Source organism: Glycine max, chromosome 4 (genome assembly GCF_000004515.6).
Source record: "Glycine max cultivar Williams 82 chromosome 4, Glycine_max_v4.0, whole genome shotgun sequence".
Lineage (NCBI taxonomy): Eukaryota > Viridiplantae > Streptophyta > Magnoliopsida > Fabales > Fabaceae > Glycine > Glycine max.
Window position 1 is genome coordinate 14604111 of NC_016091.4, and position 21655 is coordinate 14625765.

A 21655-nucleotide genomic window follows, 5' to 3' on the forward strand; every position below is an offset into this window, starting at 1 on the left:
CCTTCTCTGGGCAGCCTTGCCTGCCCGATGCAGCAGTAATGATGGCCCGAGTTATGTTGGGAAACGGTTACGAACCCGGAATGGGTTTAGGCAAAGACAACGGCGGCATAACTAGCTTGATAAATGCCAAAGGAAATCGTGGGAAGTATGGTTTAGGCTATAAACCCACTCAGGCGGATATAAAGAGGAGCATCGCAGAAAGAAAGAGCGGTGGTCAAAGCTCGAGGTTGAGGCAAGAAAGTGAAGGAAGCCCGCCCTGCCACATAAGTAGAAGCTTTATAAGCGCGGGTCTGGGAGACGAAGGTCAAGTGGTCGCGATATACGAAGATGATGTTCCGAGTACATTGGATTTGGTACGACCATGCCCTCCTGATTTCCAGCTGGGAAATTGGCGAGTGGAGGAACGCCCCGGCATTTACGCGACGAGCATAATGTAAACCTTTACGGTTTTAAAAGCTCTATAGTTGGGCCTAGGCTTTAGAGTTTTTCCTTTTGTTAAGGCTTTGTGTCTTTTGTTTTGAATTTATAATACAAGGATCTTTCTTCATCTGTTCCTACGTCTCCACCTATTCTCATTCATTTGCATGTTTACTTCTTTTTCTGAAAATGGTAGATCCGATGACGAGTCCCCCGAAGGTACTAATACCTGGGACCCGCCTATCGACTTCGAGCAAGAAATGAGTCAAACGGAAGATCAAGGAAACGAGGATGTGGGACTTCCCCCAGAATTAGAAAGAATGGTCGCCCATGAGGACCAAGAAATGGGGCCTCATCAAGAAGAAACAGAGCTAGTAGACTTAGGAATTGGCAGTGGAAAAAAGGGAGGTGAAGATAGGCACAAGTATTACCGCACCTATCCGTGAAGAATTAATAATCCTTCTAAAAGACTACCAAGACATCTTTGCTTGGTCATACCAAGATATGCCCGGTTTGAGTTCTGACATTGTACAGCACAGATTACCTCTAAAACCCGAGTGTTCCCCGGTAAAGCAGAAACTGAGAAGGATGAAGCCCGAAACGTCCTTGAAGATAAAAGAAGAAGTAAAGAAGCAATTTGACGCTGGTTTTTTGGTTGTCGCTCGGTATCCGGAATGGGTTGCCAACATTGTACCAGTCCCTAAGAAAGATGGGAAAGTGCAAATGTGTGTGGATTATCGGGACCTGAATCGGGCCAGTCCCAAGGACAATTTTCCTTTGCCACACATCGATATCCTCGTGGATAACACGGCCAATTTCGCTTTATTTTCCTTCATGGACGGTTTCTCCGGTTACAATCAGATAAAGATGGCGCCCGAGGATATGGAAAAGACTACTTTCGTCACCCTGTGGGGGACGTTCTGTTACAGGGTGATGTCCTTTGGACTCAAGAATGTCGGGGCCACTTATCAACGGGCCATGGTAGCTTTGTTCCATGATATGATGCATCAAGAGATCGAGGTCTACGTGGACGACATAATTGCCAAATCTAAATCCGAGGAAGAACACCTAGTCAACCTGCGGAAGTTGTTCGAAAGGCTTAAGAAATATCAATTAAGGTTGAACCCCGCCAAGTGTACCTTTGGGGTCAAATCAGGGAAATTGCTTGGTTTCATTGTAAGCCAGAAAGGGATAGAGGTAGACCCCGAAAAGGTGAAGGCTATCCTTGAGATGCCAGAACCCCGTACAGAGAGGCAAGTCCGAGGTTTCCTGGGACGCTTGAATTATATTGCCAGATTCATATCGCAGCTCACCGCCATATGTGAGCCGTTGTTCAAACTCTTACGCAAAAACCAAACTGATTACTGGAATGAGGATTGCCAAGAAGCTTTTGGAAGGATCAAGAATTGTCTTATGAATCCCCCTGTGCTTATGCCACCAGTACCTGGAAGGCCTCTCATCTTATACATGACAATCTTAGATGAGTCAATGGGGTGTATGCTGGGGCAACATGACGAATCTGGAAAGAAAGAGCGCGTTGTTTACTACCTGAGTAAGAAGTTCACGACCTGTGAAATGAATTACTCGTTGCTCGAAAGAACGTGTTGTGCTTTAGTATGGGCATCCCATCGCCTAAGGCAGTACATGCTGAGCCATACTACCTGGTTGATATCCAAGATGGACCCGGTTAAGTACATCTTTGAAAAGCCAGCTCTCACAGGACGAATCGCCCGGTGGCAAGTCTTGCTATCCGAGTTTGATATAGTTTACGTCACCCAAAAGGCGATAAAAGGAAGCGCCTTAGCAGATTATTTGGCTCAACAGCCTCTTAACGACTATCAGCCCATGCATCCTGAATTCCCGGATGAGGACATCATGGCCTTGTTTGAGGAAAAATTGGACAAAGATTGGGATAAATGGACCGTGTGGTTTGACGGAGCGTCAAACGTTCTAGGCCATGGCGTTGGGGCAGTATTGGTCTCTCCGGACAATCAATGTGTACCTTTCACAGCCAGGCTAGGATTCGATTGCACCAACAACATGGCCGAATATGAAGCATTTGCCCTAGCCGTCCAGGCAGCGATTGACTCCAATGTCAAACTACTCAAGGTGTACGGCGACTCAGCATTGGTAATCCATCAGCTGAGAGGGGAATGGGAAACTAGAGATCCCAAGCTGATACCCTACAAAGCCTATATCAAGGAATTGGCTAAAACCTTTGATGAGATCTCTTTCCATCATGTTCCCCGCGAGGAAAATCAAATGGCGGATGCGCTCGCTACTTTGGCGTCTATGTTCCAGCTAACGCCGCACGGGGATTTACCCTACATTGAATTTTGGTGTCGTGGCAAACCTGCGCATTGCTGCCAAGTAGAAGAGGAACGGGACGGTAAGCCTTGGTATTTCGACATCAAGCGATACGTCGTAAGCAAAGAATACCCGCTAGAGATTGCCGACTATGATAAGAGGACATTGAGAAGGTTGGCAGCCGGTTTCTTCATGAGTGGAAGTATACTGTATAAGAGAAATCACGACATGACACTCCTACGGTGTGTGGATGCCAGGGAGGCAAATCACATGATCAAGGAAGTTCATGAGGGCTCGTTTGGAACGCACGCCAACGGGCATGCTATGGCCAGGAAGATCCTAAGAGCAGGTTATTACTGGCTTACCATGGAAAGTGATTGTTGTGTCCATGTGAGGAAATGCCACAAATGACAGGCGTTCGCAGATAATGTCAATGCCCCGCCACATCCTCTGAATGTCATGTCCGCCCCTTGGCCTTTCTCCATGTGGGGAATAGATGTCATTGGGGCCATTGAGCCCAAGGCCTCGAATGGTCATCGCTTCATCCTCGTGGCGATAGATTATTTCACCAAGTGGGTCGAGGCGGCTTCCTACACCAGTGTCACGACGGGTGTAGTGGTCAGGTTCATTAAGAAAGAGATCATCTGCCGATATGGTTTGCCAAGGAAGATTATCACGGACAACGACACCAACCTGAATAACAAGATGATGGGGGAAATGTGCGAGGAGTTTAAAATCCAGCATCACAATTCCACACCCTACCGGCCAAAGATGAATGGAGCCGTGGAAGCGGCCAATAAGAATATCAAAAAGATTATCCCAAAGATGACCGTGTCATACAGGGATTGGCACGAAATGCTCCCATTCGCATTACATGGTTACCGAACTTCAGTGCGAACGTCAACTGGGGCAACGCCATTCTCATTGGTATATGGGATGGAGGCTGTGTTACCGTTTGAGGTGGAAGTCCCGTCATTAAGGATCTTGGCAGAATCCGGATTAAAGGAATCAGAGTGGGCTCAAACGCGCTATGACCAGCTCAACCTCATTGAGGGTAAGCGCTTAACGGCCATGAGTCATGGGCGTTTGTACCAGCAAAGAATGAAGAGTGCATTCGACAAGAAAGTATGCTTGCGCAAGTTCCATGAGGGAGACCTTGTCCTAAAGAAAATGTCCCACGCTGTCAAGGACAATCGAGGGAAATGGGCCCCGAACTACGAAGGGCCTTTTGTTGTGAAGAGGGCTTTTTCCAGAGGAGCCCTGGTGCTTACCAACATGGATGGCGAAGAGTTACCTTCACCCGTGAATTCTGATGTCGTCAAGCGATATTATGCCTAGAATCTGGGGCAATTAAGGATGTCGCTGCATGTTCTTTATCTTTATGCGTTTTCTGGATTTCCCCCAGGGATTTCCCGTCTGCTGTATCTCTTGTTATAATCTCTCAAAGAAATGAACGTGGATTTGAGGCTTTAGTCCTCACGTTGGTTTCAAACCTTGCGTTGATTTGTGATCACCTAAGCCCTTCCGCTCAGTTCATGGGATGCCCCAAGCGCTTAATTAAAATGGAACCTAAACCAGCATTTGCTCAAATTTGTTGCATTTGAAAACAGTCATGCATACGCATACGCATGCATATTGTTGTGGTAAAACAGGGGCAGGATCATCTTGAGCTACCTTCTGGGGTGGGGACCAAAACATGGGCAGCAGAAACCAATCAAGGTAAGACAACGTCGCGGTCAAGATTGGCCAAACCTGGTTGTTTATTACTTGCAGGTACTTAGGAACGGATGCAAGTGGGGATGGGGTCACGACCGACTGATCGTTGCCCTTTCTCTACGCTAGACAAGCAGAGAACGTCGCTGCAAGGCAGCCCCGTATCCTTTGTATTCGCAGTTATCTTTTACTATTTGTTTGTTTTAAAAATAAGTAATCAATGCCTAATTCTAACTTAAGTGAGTTCAAGTTAGGCAAAACGCTAAACCATAAGGAAGGAGGGGACATGGTTAATATTCCTCTCAAAAAAAAAATGCAGGTTAGCTCGCCTGGGCGAGCCACCCGGCCTGCACCAAAATATAAGAATGACGAAAGGGGGGGCGTTTTTTTCATTCAAAAACTTCTTTTCCCCCCCTTTCAAAAGCCATACCCACGGGATTTACGAGTTTACAGCCCTAGGGTCATCATTTTTCGCATTTTTTGATTCCGTTTTGCGCTTTTGTTCATCACCAACAAGTAAGTATTCCATCCCTAAGCTTTCTAGCTTTTCATTGGTGTATTTTGATCTCCTTTTGGTGCTCTAAATTGTGGGAATGTGATCAAATATGTGGGGCAACTTTGGTTTGTTTTCTTGCTTGATTGGGCTAAATTGGGGGTTTGTATGAGATGGCCCTAGGCCTATAATGCATTTTGAAGCAATGGGGCATGCCACATTGTCCCCGTTCTCTTGCTATTGATGCCTAAACGCGCGCCCACCAAGTGTTCGGTGAAATGCCTCAATGGCATTAGCGCGTGATTTTTATAAGGAAATAACCCGTGGGGCATTTTGGTTTGCACATATTTTCTATTTTTTTTGGGACATGCATTCGTTCCCAAAAAGGCTAGAGTAATTGCCCCACATATATCCTAGGCCTAGGAACCAAAGTTTTATGCAAAAGAACACAAGAGGAGGTGCATATTGGGTAAAGTTACCCTTTTTGGTCAGCAATCAGCTATGGGCCACGCTACAATAATTTCCCTACGCCTAGATGGTTAGGAATTTTGCTCATCATAAATGTGTAGGTTTAGAATAGGTAGCAAAATACCTTTGGCAATTTACACTTTGGATATGGTAGCAAAATACTTGGATGTATGTACATATAATTTTTGGTAGTCTAATGTCTCACAAAAAAATATAAATATGTTGCATGTTATGTAAAGAAAATACCTTACAAAAATACCTTTTAATTTGAATACAATTTTAGTCAGCAAAAGAAAATATACTTGGATTTGCATACAGCTTTAGGTAGCAAAAACACTTGAATAAAGCATGAAATGTAGCACCTTATTGTGTAGATAGCCAAGATTCATCACAAAGTTTGTATATGCATAAGTATTAGAAATACCAGAATGTGCACATGTGCAATTTTTGGTACCCCAAATGCTTTGAGTATGCATGTATGTAAATTTAGCCAAGGAAGTGCATGTGATATAGGTAGCAAATACACCTTGGAAGTACATATAAATAATCTAGGTAACGAAGGTGCCTTGATTGTACATGGGTGCATGTTTCTTAGTTATAAGAATGTCTTGTGCAAGTGAACGTTCGTAAAGAAGTATGTGCATAAGTTTGCTCTAAATTTACATTGATGTTTGTGTTTATTGGAGGAGGTTGTATGCCATTTTTGTTTTAAGAGTAGCATTTCTTGGTAAAACTAACCTTCCAAATGTTTGCCTTCGCAGGAAATGGCCCCGAGGAAGCTTGCCTCAAAGAGGTCCAGGAAGGATAAGGCGGCCGAAGGGACTAGTTCCGCCTCGGAGTATGACAGTCACCGCTTTAGGAGCGCTGTACACCAGCAGCGCTTCGAGGCCATCAAGGGATGGTCGTTTCTCCGGGAGCGACGCGTCCAGCTCAGGGACGACGAGTATACTGATTTCCAGGAGGAGATAGGGCGCCGGCGGTGGACATCTCTGGTTACCCCCATGGCCAAGTTCGATCCAGAAATAGTCCTCGAATTTTATGCCAATGCTTGGCCAACAGAGGAGGGCGTGCGTGACATGAGGTCCTGGGTAAGGGGTCAGTGGATCCCGTTTGATGCCGACGCTATCGGCCAGCTCCTGGGATATCCGTTGGTGTTGGAAGAGGGCCAGGAGTGCGAGTATGGCCAGAGGAGGAACCGGTCTGATGGGTTCGATGAGGAGGCCATCGCCCAGCTGCTATGTATACCGGGGCAGGATTTTGCCCGGACTGCTGCAGGGAGGCGAGTGCGAATCATGCGCACCAACATGACCACCCTGACCCAGATATGGATGACGTTGCTCCTTAGCAACATCCTGCCCACCGATCATAATTCCGACCTCCCCATGCCGAAGTGTCAGCTGGTGTACGCCATCCTGACGCGAATGAGCATCCATGTGGCTCAGTTGATCGCTGATGTCATCTATATTTTTGCAGGTATGGCGCCTACTAGGCATCCTTTAGACCCAGATATGTCCAACAGGGCCCTGGGATTTCCCTCGCTGATCACAGGACTCTGCCAGTCGTTCGGAGTCCCCGTTGCACCTACCAAGGTAATTCGGCCGCCCATCACCCGGGCTTTTATTGAGAAGTACTGTACTCAGAGACAGGCTCAGGGTGATGCTCCACAGGCCGCAGGCGCGCCCCCACCACCTCATCAGGCTGGCCAGGCTGGGTCGTTTGACACGGAGCAGTATTTACGACATTTGGTTCGCCAGCAGGCGGCCAACCACCGGGCACATGTGCAGACCCATGATTGTCTGTACCAGATGAGCCTCAGCATGCAGAGCCAGGGCTTCGCTTCTTTTTCATGCCCTACTCCAGACCAGTTCAGGGCAGAGGTTGCATGGCCCGGGGATTGGCCCGAGGCCCAAGCAGGAGAGGCACCCCCGGAAGTTCCCGGTGATGGAGAGGAGGCCCACGAGGAGGAGGAGATGGCCGATTTGCTTGACTTCTTGGGAGGGAGTGGAGCTACATGACTGGGAGATCCCCAGATTCATGTTTTCTTTCATATTTCTTTTATCATTTATGTGTTATGTTTTGACTTGAGAGACTAATGTTTGTTTTTGTTGTTTCGATTGTCATTTGTACAGCGCATACATTTTTGTTTGAATTGTTGCGTTAGTGTTTATATCATCACTGTCAATGATGTTTGAAATTCTGGAACCGTGTAGAGTTCTTCGTTTAGGAACATCGTCAAAAATATATAAAACAAACAAAAATCATGATAAAGATAAAAATAGAAAAGAAAGAAATGAATTGAAAAGAAAAGAGCAAGTAAGAAAAAAAAGAGGAAAAAGGAAAAGGAAAATAAGTTGTTTAGCTGAAAAACCGACATGCTTTTGAAAAGAGATTACTTCCAACTTTTCTTTGGAAAAAAATCACTGATCATAACTAGTTTTTGAAAAAAAAAAATGTGTCTACACCTGAAAGGTAAACGCTGTGAAATTTCCCCGGACGCCCGAAATGGACTCGGATGAATGCACAAATTGATAAAAGAACATATTTTGGAAACATTGGGTTGACTAAGATAGAGGAAATGAATCCTGAGCCCTAGCATCACATGACCATAAAAATTTGACACTTGAGCGTCCACATAGGTGCATGCATGACCAGTTTTTCATAAAATCTCCAAATCATCATTTTTGCATTTGTGTCATGGAAATAATGTGGGGCATCCCTTTTTATCCTTGAACCAAACCAAACCCTGACATGTATCATGTCTAGCCGTTCTACAAGTCTTGAGCCGAAATCCTGACCCACCATAAACCTTGACCCAGGGTGAGAATGTCAATCTTTACCCTCAGAAGCAAAAAGGGGGAAAGAAGGAAAATTCCCAATCAAAGAGTGGGAGAAAGCAAAAAGAAAAGAAAGAAAATTCCCAATCAAAGAATGGGAGAAAGAAAAAAAAAGAAGATGAAGAAGAAGGAAAGAAAGCTCCTGATCAAGGATCGAAAGAAAATAGAAGAAATGTGCAGAGAGGTCTTTGGACCAGACAATATCTGAACAATACAGAATTGTCACCAAATGAACAAAAGAAAGAAAAGGAAACCATGACCTAAAGTGGTCTTCTCCCTTTGATTACCAACCAAAATCCTGTGCGTCGGCGACTTTTTCACCCCGCACTAAACAAAAACAAAAAAGGAAAAAGCCAACAAAAAAATCAAAAGCCAAAAGCACACAAAAGCCGAAAAACCCACTAAAAGAACCCATTCCCAAGGGAAGTCCTATTGATCCATGATCACGCATGTAATTTTTGATTTGATAGGAAATAATTTGCAAAGTCAAGTCATGACATATCTATGGTTCGGAATTAGGATGAAACACTTACCTGTGCGAGATTGATACACTTTGAGTGATTTTCTTCTATTTTTGTCGAACCCAGTGTTTCCTCTAAATGGTCATTTAGAAACGAAATGCTAACATCCAAAATCTCATTTATGGTTATGGGGGGGTTTCATCAGCAGACTCTCTTTCCTCGGTAGACGCATTGTTTTTCACTCAAAAAAAGGCATATGCTGCTCTAATCAGTTGGAATGTTTGTCTCTTTGCTAAAGCATGTTTGCATTTTAGTGGAGAAAACACCGAGACTTTTTCAAGTCTCACAAGTTATCCAGAACTACGTAGGTCTGAGTTCCTCGTTGGAGGATACGTAGGAGCAAGAGCCTCGCTTTTGTCGACCACACCACCTTTTGTTGCCATGACCCAAGAGCTGGTAACCTGCGGAGACACCTTACAGTTATCCGCACCTCGTCATTCAGTGACCCCCAGTGTGATTGATGAGCAGAGGCCAATGTGGTCATCTGCGCCCTTTCCGGAGATGTCAGCATCTTCCGGTGGAGACTTTTTCAAGTCTCACAAGTTATCTAGAACTACGTAGGTCTGAGTTCCTCATTGGAGGATACGTAGGAGCAAGAGCCTTGCTTTTGTCGGCCGCCCCACAAGATCTGTCATACTGACCCTGAGGTCATGTGACATGCGGAGACAAAATTTGGTCATTCCGCACCCCTTTGCCATTCAGACACAGTCGTGTCCGATGGCACGCAGAGACAAAATTTGGTCATTCTGCACCCTTTTGTCATCCAGAGGCGGTGGGCCCGATGACATGCGGAGACAAAATTTGGTCATTCCGCACCCCTTTTCCATTCAGACACAGTCGTGTCCGATGGCACGCAGAGACAAAATTTGGTCATTCTGCACCCTTTTGTCATCCAGAGGCGGCAGACCCGATGACACGCGGAGATTTACATCATCTTCCGCACTCACAAGATCTGTCATACTGACTTTTGAGTCACGCTGACGGGCGGAAATACCCGAGTGGTTATCCGTATAAACATTCTTTTGCTATCTGTAAGACAGAACGCTTGATAGCATGCAGAGACTGACATCGTCTTCTGCACCTTTTGTTCCCTCGGGAACAACAAGTCATTTGCATGCGGAGATTTTATGGTCACCCGCGACTCTCGTCAATCGAGAGGAACGAAATTAGTGTCTTATCTTTACTTTCCTTTTATCTCCAATAAAAGACAAGTAAAGAGGGGCAACTATCATACCCTAATTTCGTCCGGGGACCTTTGCTTGATGACATGCAACCTTTGTTTGGTCCTTGTAAGGTGTTTGGCACCCATCATTAGGCAATTTGTGAAATTCCGGGACATGCCGAAAAACAAAAGAAAATATTGATGCACAATCCGTAAGGTTCCGTGACACACCGGAAATCAAATGGAAGCATCGCTGCATAATTAGTGAGGTTCCATAACATTCCGTAAGTCAAAAAGGGGATGATTATGTAATCCGCAAGGTTCTGTAACATTACGGAAAGAAAACAAGTATCGTTACGAAATTCGTAAGTTTCCGTAACTTTACGAAAAAAGAATCACAAAAAAAAAAGCAGAGGGGGTGTACTTAGTAAAAATGGGGGTGCAAATAGCAACCAGGCCCACTTGGGCCCTCCAGAAGATTCCTCCGGCTGTTGCTTCTGGAGGAAGCAACCTGGCTCGCCTGGGCGAGTTGGGCGGCAACCATCTCCCCTATTTTGCTATAAATAGGGGAGGAAGTGAGAAGGAAAAGGGTTCAGCCCCTTAGGCACTTCTCTCTCTTTCGAATTTGCTTGGAAAAATTGTTTCCGTGAAGAAAATCTAAGCCGAGGCGCTTTCGAAATGTTTCCGTAACGTTTTCCGTGAAGAATTTCGCAAAGGTTTCGACCGTTCTTGGACGTTCTTCATTCGTTCTTCATCGTTCTTCGATCTTCAACGGGTAAGTACCTCGAACCAAGCTTTTTCGATTCATTCTATGTGCCCATGGTGGTCCACATTGTGTTTTGTGTATTTCTATTCTCGTTTCATTTACTTTTTATACCCCCTCTTAACGTGCTTAAGCCATTTTACTTAAGTCATTTCTCGCTTAACCTAAAAATAAAATAAATTTTCACCGATCGTTTGAATTGTATTATCTGTAAACTTCGGTTAAAATGAATTCCGACCGTTCGGTCGTGCCGTAACCACGTTGGAAATCAAAAAAGAGGTAAAAAAATAATATAATAATCAAAAAACATCTTTTAGGTAAAATAAAGCGAAAAATCGATCGGACGTTTTCTCTTTGGGATTTCTCATTCTTAACCGAATTGACTAATAACTAAAGTGAAACTAAGGCTAAAATCAACTCACCTAGTCAAGCTCGTCCATAAAAATAGGTTTTTGAAGTTTGTCATTTCAATTTCTTACTAAGTAAATGGATCGTTTTTTAAGGTCCAACGCCTTAAAATGGTCACCTCTTAAGTAAAAAAGAATCACTTGATAAAGAAAGAACTACGTAGGTCTGATTTCCTCATCGCAAATTGGGGAATACGTAGGAGCAAAGGGAAACACCATTGTCGACCACCAAAAGAGAAAAATATAAAAAGGGTATAAAGGATATAGAGACATGAAAGGGAACATAATAAATCAAAGTCATGTTTGCACATTCGATTAAAGGCTGCCGTCCCTTGGGACGGACGTGTGGGGTGCTAATACCTTCCCCGTGCGTAAATACAACTCCCGAACCTTTCACTTAAAAGTTCGTAGATCGCGTCTTTTCCGGTTTTTCCGACGTTTTCCTCAAATAAACGTTGGTGGCGACTCCGCGCGTATTCCTTTCGTGGAACACGCATCTCGCGAGTCACGCGTCGCCCTCCTGCCGAAGGGTAGGTTGCGACAGGGCTGCCCACCCTGATCTAATTTGGGATGGAAATAGTAGACATTTAAGATGTATAGATATGATTTCACAAATAGGGCTGCCCACCCTGATCTAACATAGGTCGGCCACTCGCTACACCAATTTGGCTATTTACTTACTCCAAGTAACATTTGTTTCAAGGTATCATATTATACTATTAGGAATTAATTATAAGGAATCTTATTTCTAGTATATTTAAAAATCTGTTTGGTTACTTTTTCATATTTTTTTGAAATATCTATAAAATTTGAAATAATTTATATACAAAATAAAGTTAATGGTATTTTAGGAAATAATTTTTCCTATTTTCATGAAAATATCACTTTCTCATCCCTCACGAGAATAAAAGTGTGAAAAATATGGTAAAATTGAAAGTTATAACATTCCTGAAAATCAATAATGTTTGAGAATAATTTTCAAAACTTTGACTACCTCCAAAATAAGTGTCACATTTAACTTTTCAATATAACATTAATTGTTTTTTCCACCAATATTCCTAATAAATGTTACTTTGGTTTTCGAATCTAGGCTAAACTATAATTTTTGGTCCCTCCACTTTTTCAAATCCACAATTTTAGTCTTCCTGATTTTTAATTGTAACATTTGGTCTTCCTAATTTTATAAATTAACGATTTTGGTCCCCTAAAAGATTAATAACTAAGTATTGTGATTAATAAAGTTATTAAGTTGATTAAAAATCATTAATTATTAAAAAACTTTAAGACAATTAAAAATTATTAACTCTAATCTTTCACTGCACTATAAGTTATAAGCTGACCATTGTAGAACAAGTTATATGTGAGGTATATTGTAGTGAAAAATTAGGATTAATAATATTTTATTGATAATTAATAATTTTAATTAAAGTTTTTTTAATAATTTGTAATTTTTAATTAACTTAATAACTCTATTAATTATAATTATTAGTTAATAATCTATTAGGGTACCAAAATCACCGATTTGTAAAATTAGAAAGACTAAATGTTAACGACTAAAAATCAAGAGGATCAAAATCTTGATGTGAGAAAGTAGAGGATTAAAATTTTGATTGGAGAAAGTAGATGATCAAATTATAATTTAGTTTTGAATTTAATATTAATACCATTATTTTCATGTATTTAATAAAGTTAGTTTTATAAAACGACACTTATGTTGAGACAAAGAAAATAACAAATATGAATATGAATATACCTTATTTTCTTGTTATATTTTTAGAAATCATTTTTTGATATACCACCAGTATATTCTACTAGAGGCAATCTTAGGACCACCTTACGTGACAAACCTATCCTCCAAAAATTTAACATAACTACATACCCAAAACTAATCAAAATGGAGAGATAATTGTTTAAACAATTTCAGATTAGTTGAGACTTGATGATAATAAAAAAAAAATTAGTCGATCACTAGGAGTAACGTTTAATAGAGTCGAATGTCAACGTCACAGTGTCCGAAGACATTTAATTTTTTCCCGCGGAATGCGCTTCTGATCACGCAATCCAACTCCAACTGTCTCTCTCCCTCCCAATTAAACCCTCCATTCCTCCATTACTCCAACCAAACCAAATCATATTTTCCATCTTCAATTCCCTCTCTCTCTCTTCCCTTCATGTCCACGGCGGCTCTGCCACCCTCCGCCCCCACCGCCACAGCTGGCGGGGGCCTCGGCTACGGCATTGCCATCGCCGTGAGCATCCTGGTCCTGATCTCCACCATCATGCTCGCCTCCTACGCCTGCGTCCGTATCAAAGCCAACGGCAGCATCATCACTCGCCGCCACAACCACAACATCAACACTCACCAAAGAAACAACAACAATAATAACAGCAGTTTTCGTGACGCGTCGGATGGGCCTGGTGTTGTGGTCCTGGGCTTGGAGAAGCCCGCCATCGAGGCCTGCTACGGGCCCAAGATCGTGATCGGAGAGAGCAAGCGCCTGCCCAGGCCCAACGACCAGGGCCCGTGCGCGATTTGCTTGAGCGAGTATCTTCCCAAGGAGACGATACGGTGCGTTCCGGAGTGCCGCCACTGCTTCCACGCGGAGTGCGTCGACGAGTGGCTCAAGACGAGCGCCACGTGTCCCCTCTGCCGGAACTCCCCCGCGCCCTCGCCGCTGCCCGCGGCGGCCGCCACGCCGCTGTCGGAGATTGTTCCTCTGGCTTTCCACGCCAGGTGATATAATTAGTTGATTCCTGTCTTTGGTGCCTTGTAACAATTATTTTTATTATTATTTTTTTGTTGTCTCTTTTTCACGAAAAATTGCCGACGATAAAAAAAAAAAAATTGGCTGTCGTTTTGTAAATTTTTTTTAGAGAAATTCTAATTAGTGTCTTAAAAATATTGGTTAAAAAATTAGAAATATTTTTATTACAAGATGAAAAATTAGGATACTTTAGACTTTTTATAATGTATATAATAAGTAAATTTTTTTATTTATTAATTTTTTAATTAATATCTGTAGAATACTTGTTAGCAAGATTTTTTTTTAATAAAAGAAAGCATTGCATTGGGATTCTGGTTTTCAATTTGAGTGCCGTGTGATAGAAACTTCATTATACTATACTTTATTGCTAAAATTGAGAGCTATGGTATAACTGTAGATTAGTAGTACTATATGTTATTTAAACGATTTATTTTCTTACTGAATATGTTTAATGGCCATGTAACAGTTGAATAACTTTTAATTTGACCATAAACTTTGGAGTTTAATAAGTATGTAAATATTAGTTAATTACATTGTCCACGAATTAGAAACTGTGTTTAGAACTATTATCAAAATTAATAAATTTTCATATTTGATAATTTATGATTAAATAATAATGTAATAAAACTTTACACTATTAATATATATCCTATTTTCTTTTAAATAAAATGCACGTGTATAAAAATTAAAACTCACAAAAATTCTGTTAAATGAAAAACCTGAGAGTAGTTGAATCTAAAAATTAGTTCTGTGAAGCTCGAAGCATTTTGTGTGTGGACGTAAATTTTTCTTTATAATCTGTACTTTTCTTTGTTATGAAACGAAAAGAAAGATCTAAGAGACTTAAATTTTTGTGTATAGTTGAAGATTACTATTTACTAGTAATACATAACTAGAGGACAACAAGTTAAAATCCGTAGTTATTTTTAGTCATCGTTATATTTTTTTTGTTATTTTTTAATACTTAAATTGAATTCATTTTTTGATGTAAAAGGTTCTGGAACTTTCCTCTTGTAACTAAAAAATAAATTAAGGTTCGGGAATTATGGTTTTAAATTTACGGCATTGGTTAATTAAAATGCATGCGTGAGTTGTTATAATATGATACATGTCTTCCATTCTTACTAATAAATAAATGACGGGAATTGGTAGGAATTGAAAATTAGAATGCAATATTTTAGGAATTTAATGCATTACATCCTAATTACCGAATATTCATCACGAGAAAAGAAATAAAAAAGCCAACACCTCAGCCAACTGAAACTTTCTTCGAATGAAAGGTTAATGAGGAGCTAAACATTATGCAGAATTTGGATAGAGTAGAGGAAACAACAAACTTTTATTTCTTTCAGCTTTGTGGGGCTCATGGGAAATTTTCCACTTTAGAACCAGCAATTATATATTGTAACTGTTGCGTGTCACAATAAGTTGTGATGTGAACGGCGGTTACTTGTTCAGAAAGGGAGATATAAAAGACCTAAAATATGGTTGGTCCACGTTTGAAAATATACTGGTATCTAGTATTAAAGTAGTACATTAAGTTGCAGCAACTGCATCGTAATCCTCATTTGACCAAGATGAAAAGAGTAGTATTAAGTTACACTTGCTCTTGTCATACTTATTATTAGTAGCCGTGAAAGTTGAAATTCGCCAGACTTATTTTGTGTTAAAATGGATTTAATAAAATAGCTCAGATACCTCTAGTGTGAATAACAAAGGGAACTAAAAATTCGGACGAGAGAGTTAATACAACATTTTATTGATATTTTAATTAGTTTAAATTAATTAGGAATGAGTAATATGTTTCCTCCAGAAATTTTTAGTATATTAAATTTATGAAGCCGTTGAATATTATATATCAAATATTTTTTTAAAAATTGTAAAAATTATGGTGGCGGTTACAATTATGTTAAAAATAAGTAAAAAGATCATGCACTTTGCTACGGTTATTACCGTCATAATGCCACCCAAGTGCGCTTCGTTTCCTTTCTTTTCTTCGTTTCCCGTCTGTGTTGTTGTTTTGTGCGTTAAGAAGAGTTTACGCCCTGGAAATTATGCTTTTGCCCTCATTCCTGTGTTCGACACCTGTCCACCCATAGTTGGAAAAATGGAAATTTTGAAATTTATACATTCACACACTCAGACTTCATTCACGGATACTTACACCACTGACACTGCACTTCATCAATGCATGCCCACCAAAGCAAAACCACTCACGCTTCACTTCACCAGCGCATGCCCACCAAAGCAAAATCAATTTTTTTTTTCCAATGTCTGAATCTTTTCACCCTTTATAACTAAAAAATCCGGAAACCCTAGATCTCGGCTATAGCTGGTGATCTTAAATTTTTTTTCCTCTGCTTTCCTTTGAACATTACATTCCCGGAAAATGATTTTCCGGGGAAAGAAGTGACGGATTTTCAGAGGCTGGTGTGTAGGTGGGTTCCAAATGTGTTGTGGTGGGCATTGTGCTAAACAATGATTCTTCTCTTTGGTTATATTCTGAGCAAAGGGAACAACATTCACTCGAGACTGCTTTGTCCAAGGTATTACTTTTTTCTCAATTTATCCTATTGGGGAGCCACAAAATGTGTGGGATAATTAAAAAAAAAAGTTTTTTTTAATTATTAAATTTTCAATTTTTAGCTCAGGATTTTTAGGGGTTCAACTTCTGTTAAGTTAATTTGATTTTGGGAAAGGGGTTCTATGAACGAGTGACTCAACGCTTTCTCGGTTGGTGTTATACTTTCTATTTTTGATACGGTTCTCTTCTCATTTCCATTCTTTTTTTTTTAATTTTGGTTAGAGTTTGAGGCTGGGTTTTAGTATTTAACATCTCTTTTCATCTTTGTGCTTTTTTTTCGATTTTGGTTAGGACTTGAGGGTTTAAATGGGAAATTAGAGGTTGCCTTTTTGGAAGTACCATTAGAGGTTTCTAGAACTTTGGTAAGTCTCTTTTATTTCCCTAATTTTTTTAGTGTTAGGGTTTGAGGGGTCATTAAGAGCTAAACCTAAAAGATGAAACCGTTTGGTTGTTGTTGTTATTGTTGTAAGTTTAAACTTTGTTGCCTGAAACTGCAACTTTGTGAACTTTGCATTTGAGATGTTGACTCAATATTGAAAATAATTGTAGTTGCTTTGTATGTTGGAGAAGGTGTTTGAATAAATAATGACTAGAATGAGTTTAATTAACTCTCATTGGTGAGGAACTCTATCATTATGTTTCATTGGTTCAGTTTAATTAACACTCACTTGGAAAGAAAGAGGTAGGAGAAGTTTCAAAGGATTGAGACCAGAGAGCAATTAATCAAAGAAAAATGAGGAACCTTGGCAGAAAATTCAATACAGAAAGATCATATCTAGAAAAGATTACTTTCAATTGGTTAATTATCTTATTTCTGTTATGATTATTTTGAAGTTGTTGATTTTGCAACTACATTTCAAAGTTGATTTACCTCAAAGTTGTTAATTATCTTATTTGTTAGACTTGAATTTTAGTTATCCTGAAAATTAGCTTGAAATTTCCTAATTTACCTCAAAGTTGATTTACTCACTTTTACTTGAGTCAGTTCATTTTTTTCTTTTTCCTTTCAGCATTCATTTATTGTGTAAAGTCCAATGCATTTGTTTGTTAAGTTCAATTGTTGGTGTGTATTTAGGCTATCAAATTGGTTCCTAGCAGAACATTAGTGAGTAGAAAAAAAGTATATTCACTTGCATTAAGAAAGTTTGGGAAGCAACTTAAAGTGGAAGATGATTCAAATTAGTGTAGTTTATTTATGTAGGTAAGTTTGATATTTCCTTGCTGGTGTTTCATTGAGTACCATTTTCTGATCGAGTTATTGTTCTCTTAATGCGTAAAATCAGGTGTAATTGACAAATAAAGACTTTGTTTAGCTGTCTTTGTTATCAAACTTTCAATCTGGATAATGATGGGCTTCCTCCTAGAGGATATTAGGGATGATAGTGATTTCTGTTTCTCAAACTACCCAAAACACCAAATTGAACCTGAGTCTTTTGTGCTAAACACTTGTAAAATGAATTTTTATTAATTCATAAACTAATTGTTCCGTTTCAGAAATTGGAATTCTATAATAATTCAAAAACTAGTTGTTCTTTTCTAGAAAATAGAATTCTACAAATTACAAAAACAAAAACCAACTTGATTTTTCTCTTTGATAGATTTCCAAATCACCCCAAGGAGTTGGTGTCACTTCTTCAGTTAAATCAAACCATCTTGGCATGAAGTTATGCCCTTTCTCCTCTCAGCTTCTCTTTCTAGCACGCTGCCTCTCCTCCAAATTGAAAGGAAACAAACCAAAGATAAATACCCTAGGAAACAACCTCACAGCATCTCTCTGATGATTGTTGAAAATCATGACCATTTCTATTTGAGAGAGGGGTTGACAGGGGCAGAGAAGACTAACAAAATCTCAATAGTAGACACTCACCATCACCATTCTTAATATGATCGGTAATAGGGCTCCAACAACAGGGTTAAATCATTTCGTCCATAAATTTAAGGTCATTATAGTTTGAACACTAATTTTGGTCATTATATTTAGTGTGAATATGATGCAAGCTCCATTGGAGCTTGTAGGCCTAGGATCTTCTTCATCAATGGATTCCTTTGCTTCTTGGAAGATGAATGGCAGCAGAATGGAGAAAGGGAGAGAGAGAGGAGACGCCACTTCAAGGAGAAGATGAGTCTAGAAGAAGCTCACCACCATAGGAGGCCATGGATAAGAGCTTGGAGGAAGAATGAGATGAATGAAGGGAGAGGGAGAGAAGAGCACGAAATTTTGTGCTCTAAATGAGCTTTGAAATCTGAAGTTTAATATTCAAATCATCAAAGTTGAAAAAAATGCACACACATGACCTCTATTTATAGCCTAAGTGTCACACAAAATTGGAGGGAAATTCAAATTTCACTTGAATTTGAAATTGAATTTGTGGAGCCAAACTTTGGAGCCAAAATTTCACTAATTATGATTAGTGAATTTTAGTTATGGTTCAGCCCACTAATCCAAGATCAATTTCAAGATTCTCCACTAAGTGTGCTTAGGTGTCATGAGGCATGAAAAGCATGAAGGACATGCACAAAGTGTGACTATATGATGTGGCAATGGGGTGTAGTAAGCAAATGCTCACCTCCCCCTCTAAAATTTAATTGGATTGGGCTTCTACCAATTCAATTAAATTTATTTCCAACCACACACATCAAATATCCACTTAGTGCATGTGAAATTACAAAACTACCCCTAATACAAAAACTAGTCTAGGTGCCCTAAAATACAAGGGCTGAAAAATCCTATATTTCTAGGGTACCCTACCTACAATATGGAGCCCTAAATACAAGGCCCAAAATTAATGAAACCTTAATCTAATATGTACCAAGATAAGTGGGCTCATACTTAGCCCATGGGCCCGAAATCTACCCTAAGGCTCATGAGAACCCTAGGGCCTTCTCTTGCATTTTTGGCCCAATCTTCTTGGAGTCTTCTATCCAATGCCCTTGGGGGGTAGGATTGCATCATTCCCTCCCCCTTGAAAAGGATTTGACCTCAAATCCAGAGGTTCTTGAAACTCATGGATTCTTTCCTCAACACCTGTAAAAAGAATGAAAACATATGTATAAGTGATGTTGGGTATGTTAGAGTATGGTAAGGACTGAAAACCCCTTTCCTGTTCATCTTCCCATGAGAGAATATAGTGCCTCACCAACTCAATGAGTGGTGCTACAAGTATAGAAAAATATGGGACAAACGTTTTGTAAAAGTTTGTTAAGATATTGAAGCCCCAAATTTCCATTATACTTGGTGGAGTAGGCCACTCAGGAATGTCCTTTATTCTCTTAGGGTCCATGGGAAGCCCTTGATCACTATTAAGGAAAGTAATGGAATAATACATACCTTTTTCTTTATTTTCATGTTGATTATTCCTAAAAAAAATTACGACAAACCTAAGGTGTCCCACATGAGCACCTAGGTTTGCATTGAAACAAAAAATAAGAACAAACCTACCTAATGAGTCCCTATGTACACAAATCATGAAGATGTTGGGTGCATGAGTGATTTTACAAAAGAGTGTTGCACCACTCAACACATTCATTATACCACCTATCATAGGGATTTGGTGCCTAATAATACCTATTTTAGGCACCAACAAAGCACGGGGATTTAAGCTCTTGCAAACCAAACCCTCATCCAACAACTCCTTTACTTGAGGAGTAACCTCAAGCTCAAGAGGTATGGCGGTGCTAAGGGATGTTTCCCTTGATAGGAGAAGATAGAAAGATTGTTTAAGAAGGAGTGCTATTTTAATATCACATTTTGTTGCAAAATGATTTTCCTTGTTAACAATCTTCTTGGAGGAATCCTTTTCCTCCTTTTCCTTCCCCTTGGCCTTTGAACACAAGGCCTTACTATCCTTCTTTTTCTTTTGTTTTTCTAGTTTTTCTTCCTCATTCCTCTTATCTTTCATAGTTAGTTGATCTTTGGCCACCTGTGAAGGTGTTTGAGGATGCAACACAAATTTAGTGCCAAGATAGGTGAGGGTAATTTCATTAGTTAGGCCATTGTAAAGGATCTTCCTATCAAATTGCCATGGCCTTCCTAAAAGAATATGTCCTGCCTCCATGGGAACTATATCACAATTAACTTCATCCTTATATGTCCCAATGGAGAAAGGTACCTTCACTTGTTGGTTAACTATCATTTCCCCTTGCTCATTGAGCCATTGAAGTTTATAAGGTTTTGGATGGGGAATGATAGTGAGGTTCAACTTGGAAACTAATCTTGTGCTACAACAATTGCAACAAGATCCACTATCCACAATGACAGAACAAGTTTGATCTAAAATTTTGCATCTTGTATGAAAGATGTTCTCTCTTTGGGATTGAGATAGATCACAAGATTGACCTCCAAGGAGCCTTCTAACCATTAAGAGGTCACCTTCTTCATGGGGGTAGACTTCCTCACTAGACTCTTCACCCCTTACTTCATCTTCACTTCCACTAGAGGAAGGGCAAGAAGTAGTCTCCTCTTGACTACTATAAATGTCTTGACCCCTCATGATCATGGTTTTCTTTGTGGGGCATTGAGAGGCAATGTGACCTCTCCCAAGACATTTGAAGCATTTAATGTTGCTAGTCCTTTCTTGGGAACTAGTCTTAGGGGTGTATTTCTCTATGGTCTTACCCTTATCTTCCTTGGGTTTTGAAGGTGCAGCCCCTAAAATTCCATGGGCTTGGTCCTTCCTTGGATAAGAGTGAGAGCCATAAGATTTTGAAGAAGGCTTTCTTTTAAGTTGTTGCTCCACTCTTATACAAAGTTGGACTAGCTCATCTAGGTCCCTATATGGAAGGAGTTCAACCTTGTCCCTCACTTCCATATTGAGCCCACTAAGGAACCTAGCTATGCTTGTTCTTTCCTCCTCCCTAAGTCCAGCTCTTAAAAGGAGTAGTTCCATTTGTTGTCTATATTCTTCAACACTCATACTCCCTTGTCTAAGCCTTTGGAGCTTGTCCATAAGCTCCCTTTCATAGTAGGAGGGAATGTGCCTCTTCCTAAGGGCACTCTTAAGATCATTCCAATACTCTACTGGAGGATCCTCATGAATCCTTCGTTCTTTAACAAGGGAAGTCCACCAATAGAGGGCATACCCTTGAAAGCTAAGGGTAGCCAATGGAACTTTTCTCTCTTCGCTAATATGATGGCAAGCAAAGAGTTGTTCAACCTTCATTTCCCAATCCAAGTAGGCCTCAACATTATCTTTTCCGTGGAAATATGGGAGGCTAATGTTAA

At 40.3% G+C, this 21655-nt stretch overlaps 1 protein-coding gene across 1 annotated transcript; it reads left to right on the plus strand.

Annotated features, from left to right (window-relative positions):
- Nucleotides 1–13231: 13231 nt before the first annotated feature.
- On the plus strand, nucleotides 13232–13944 carry LOC100803286 (putative RING-H2 finger protein ATL69). The gene has a single exon (XM_003522802.5). It carries the CDS (start codon nucleotides 13257–13259, stop codon nucleotides 13821–13823), a length of 567 nt encoding a protein of 188 aa, XP_003522850.1. The 5' UTR covers nucleotides 13232–13256; the 3' UTR covers nucleotides 13824–13944.
- Nucleotides 13945–21655: the final 7711 nt, after the last annotated feature.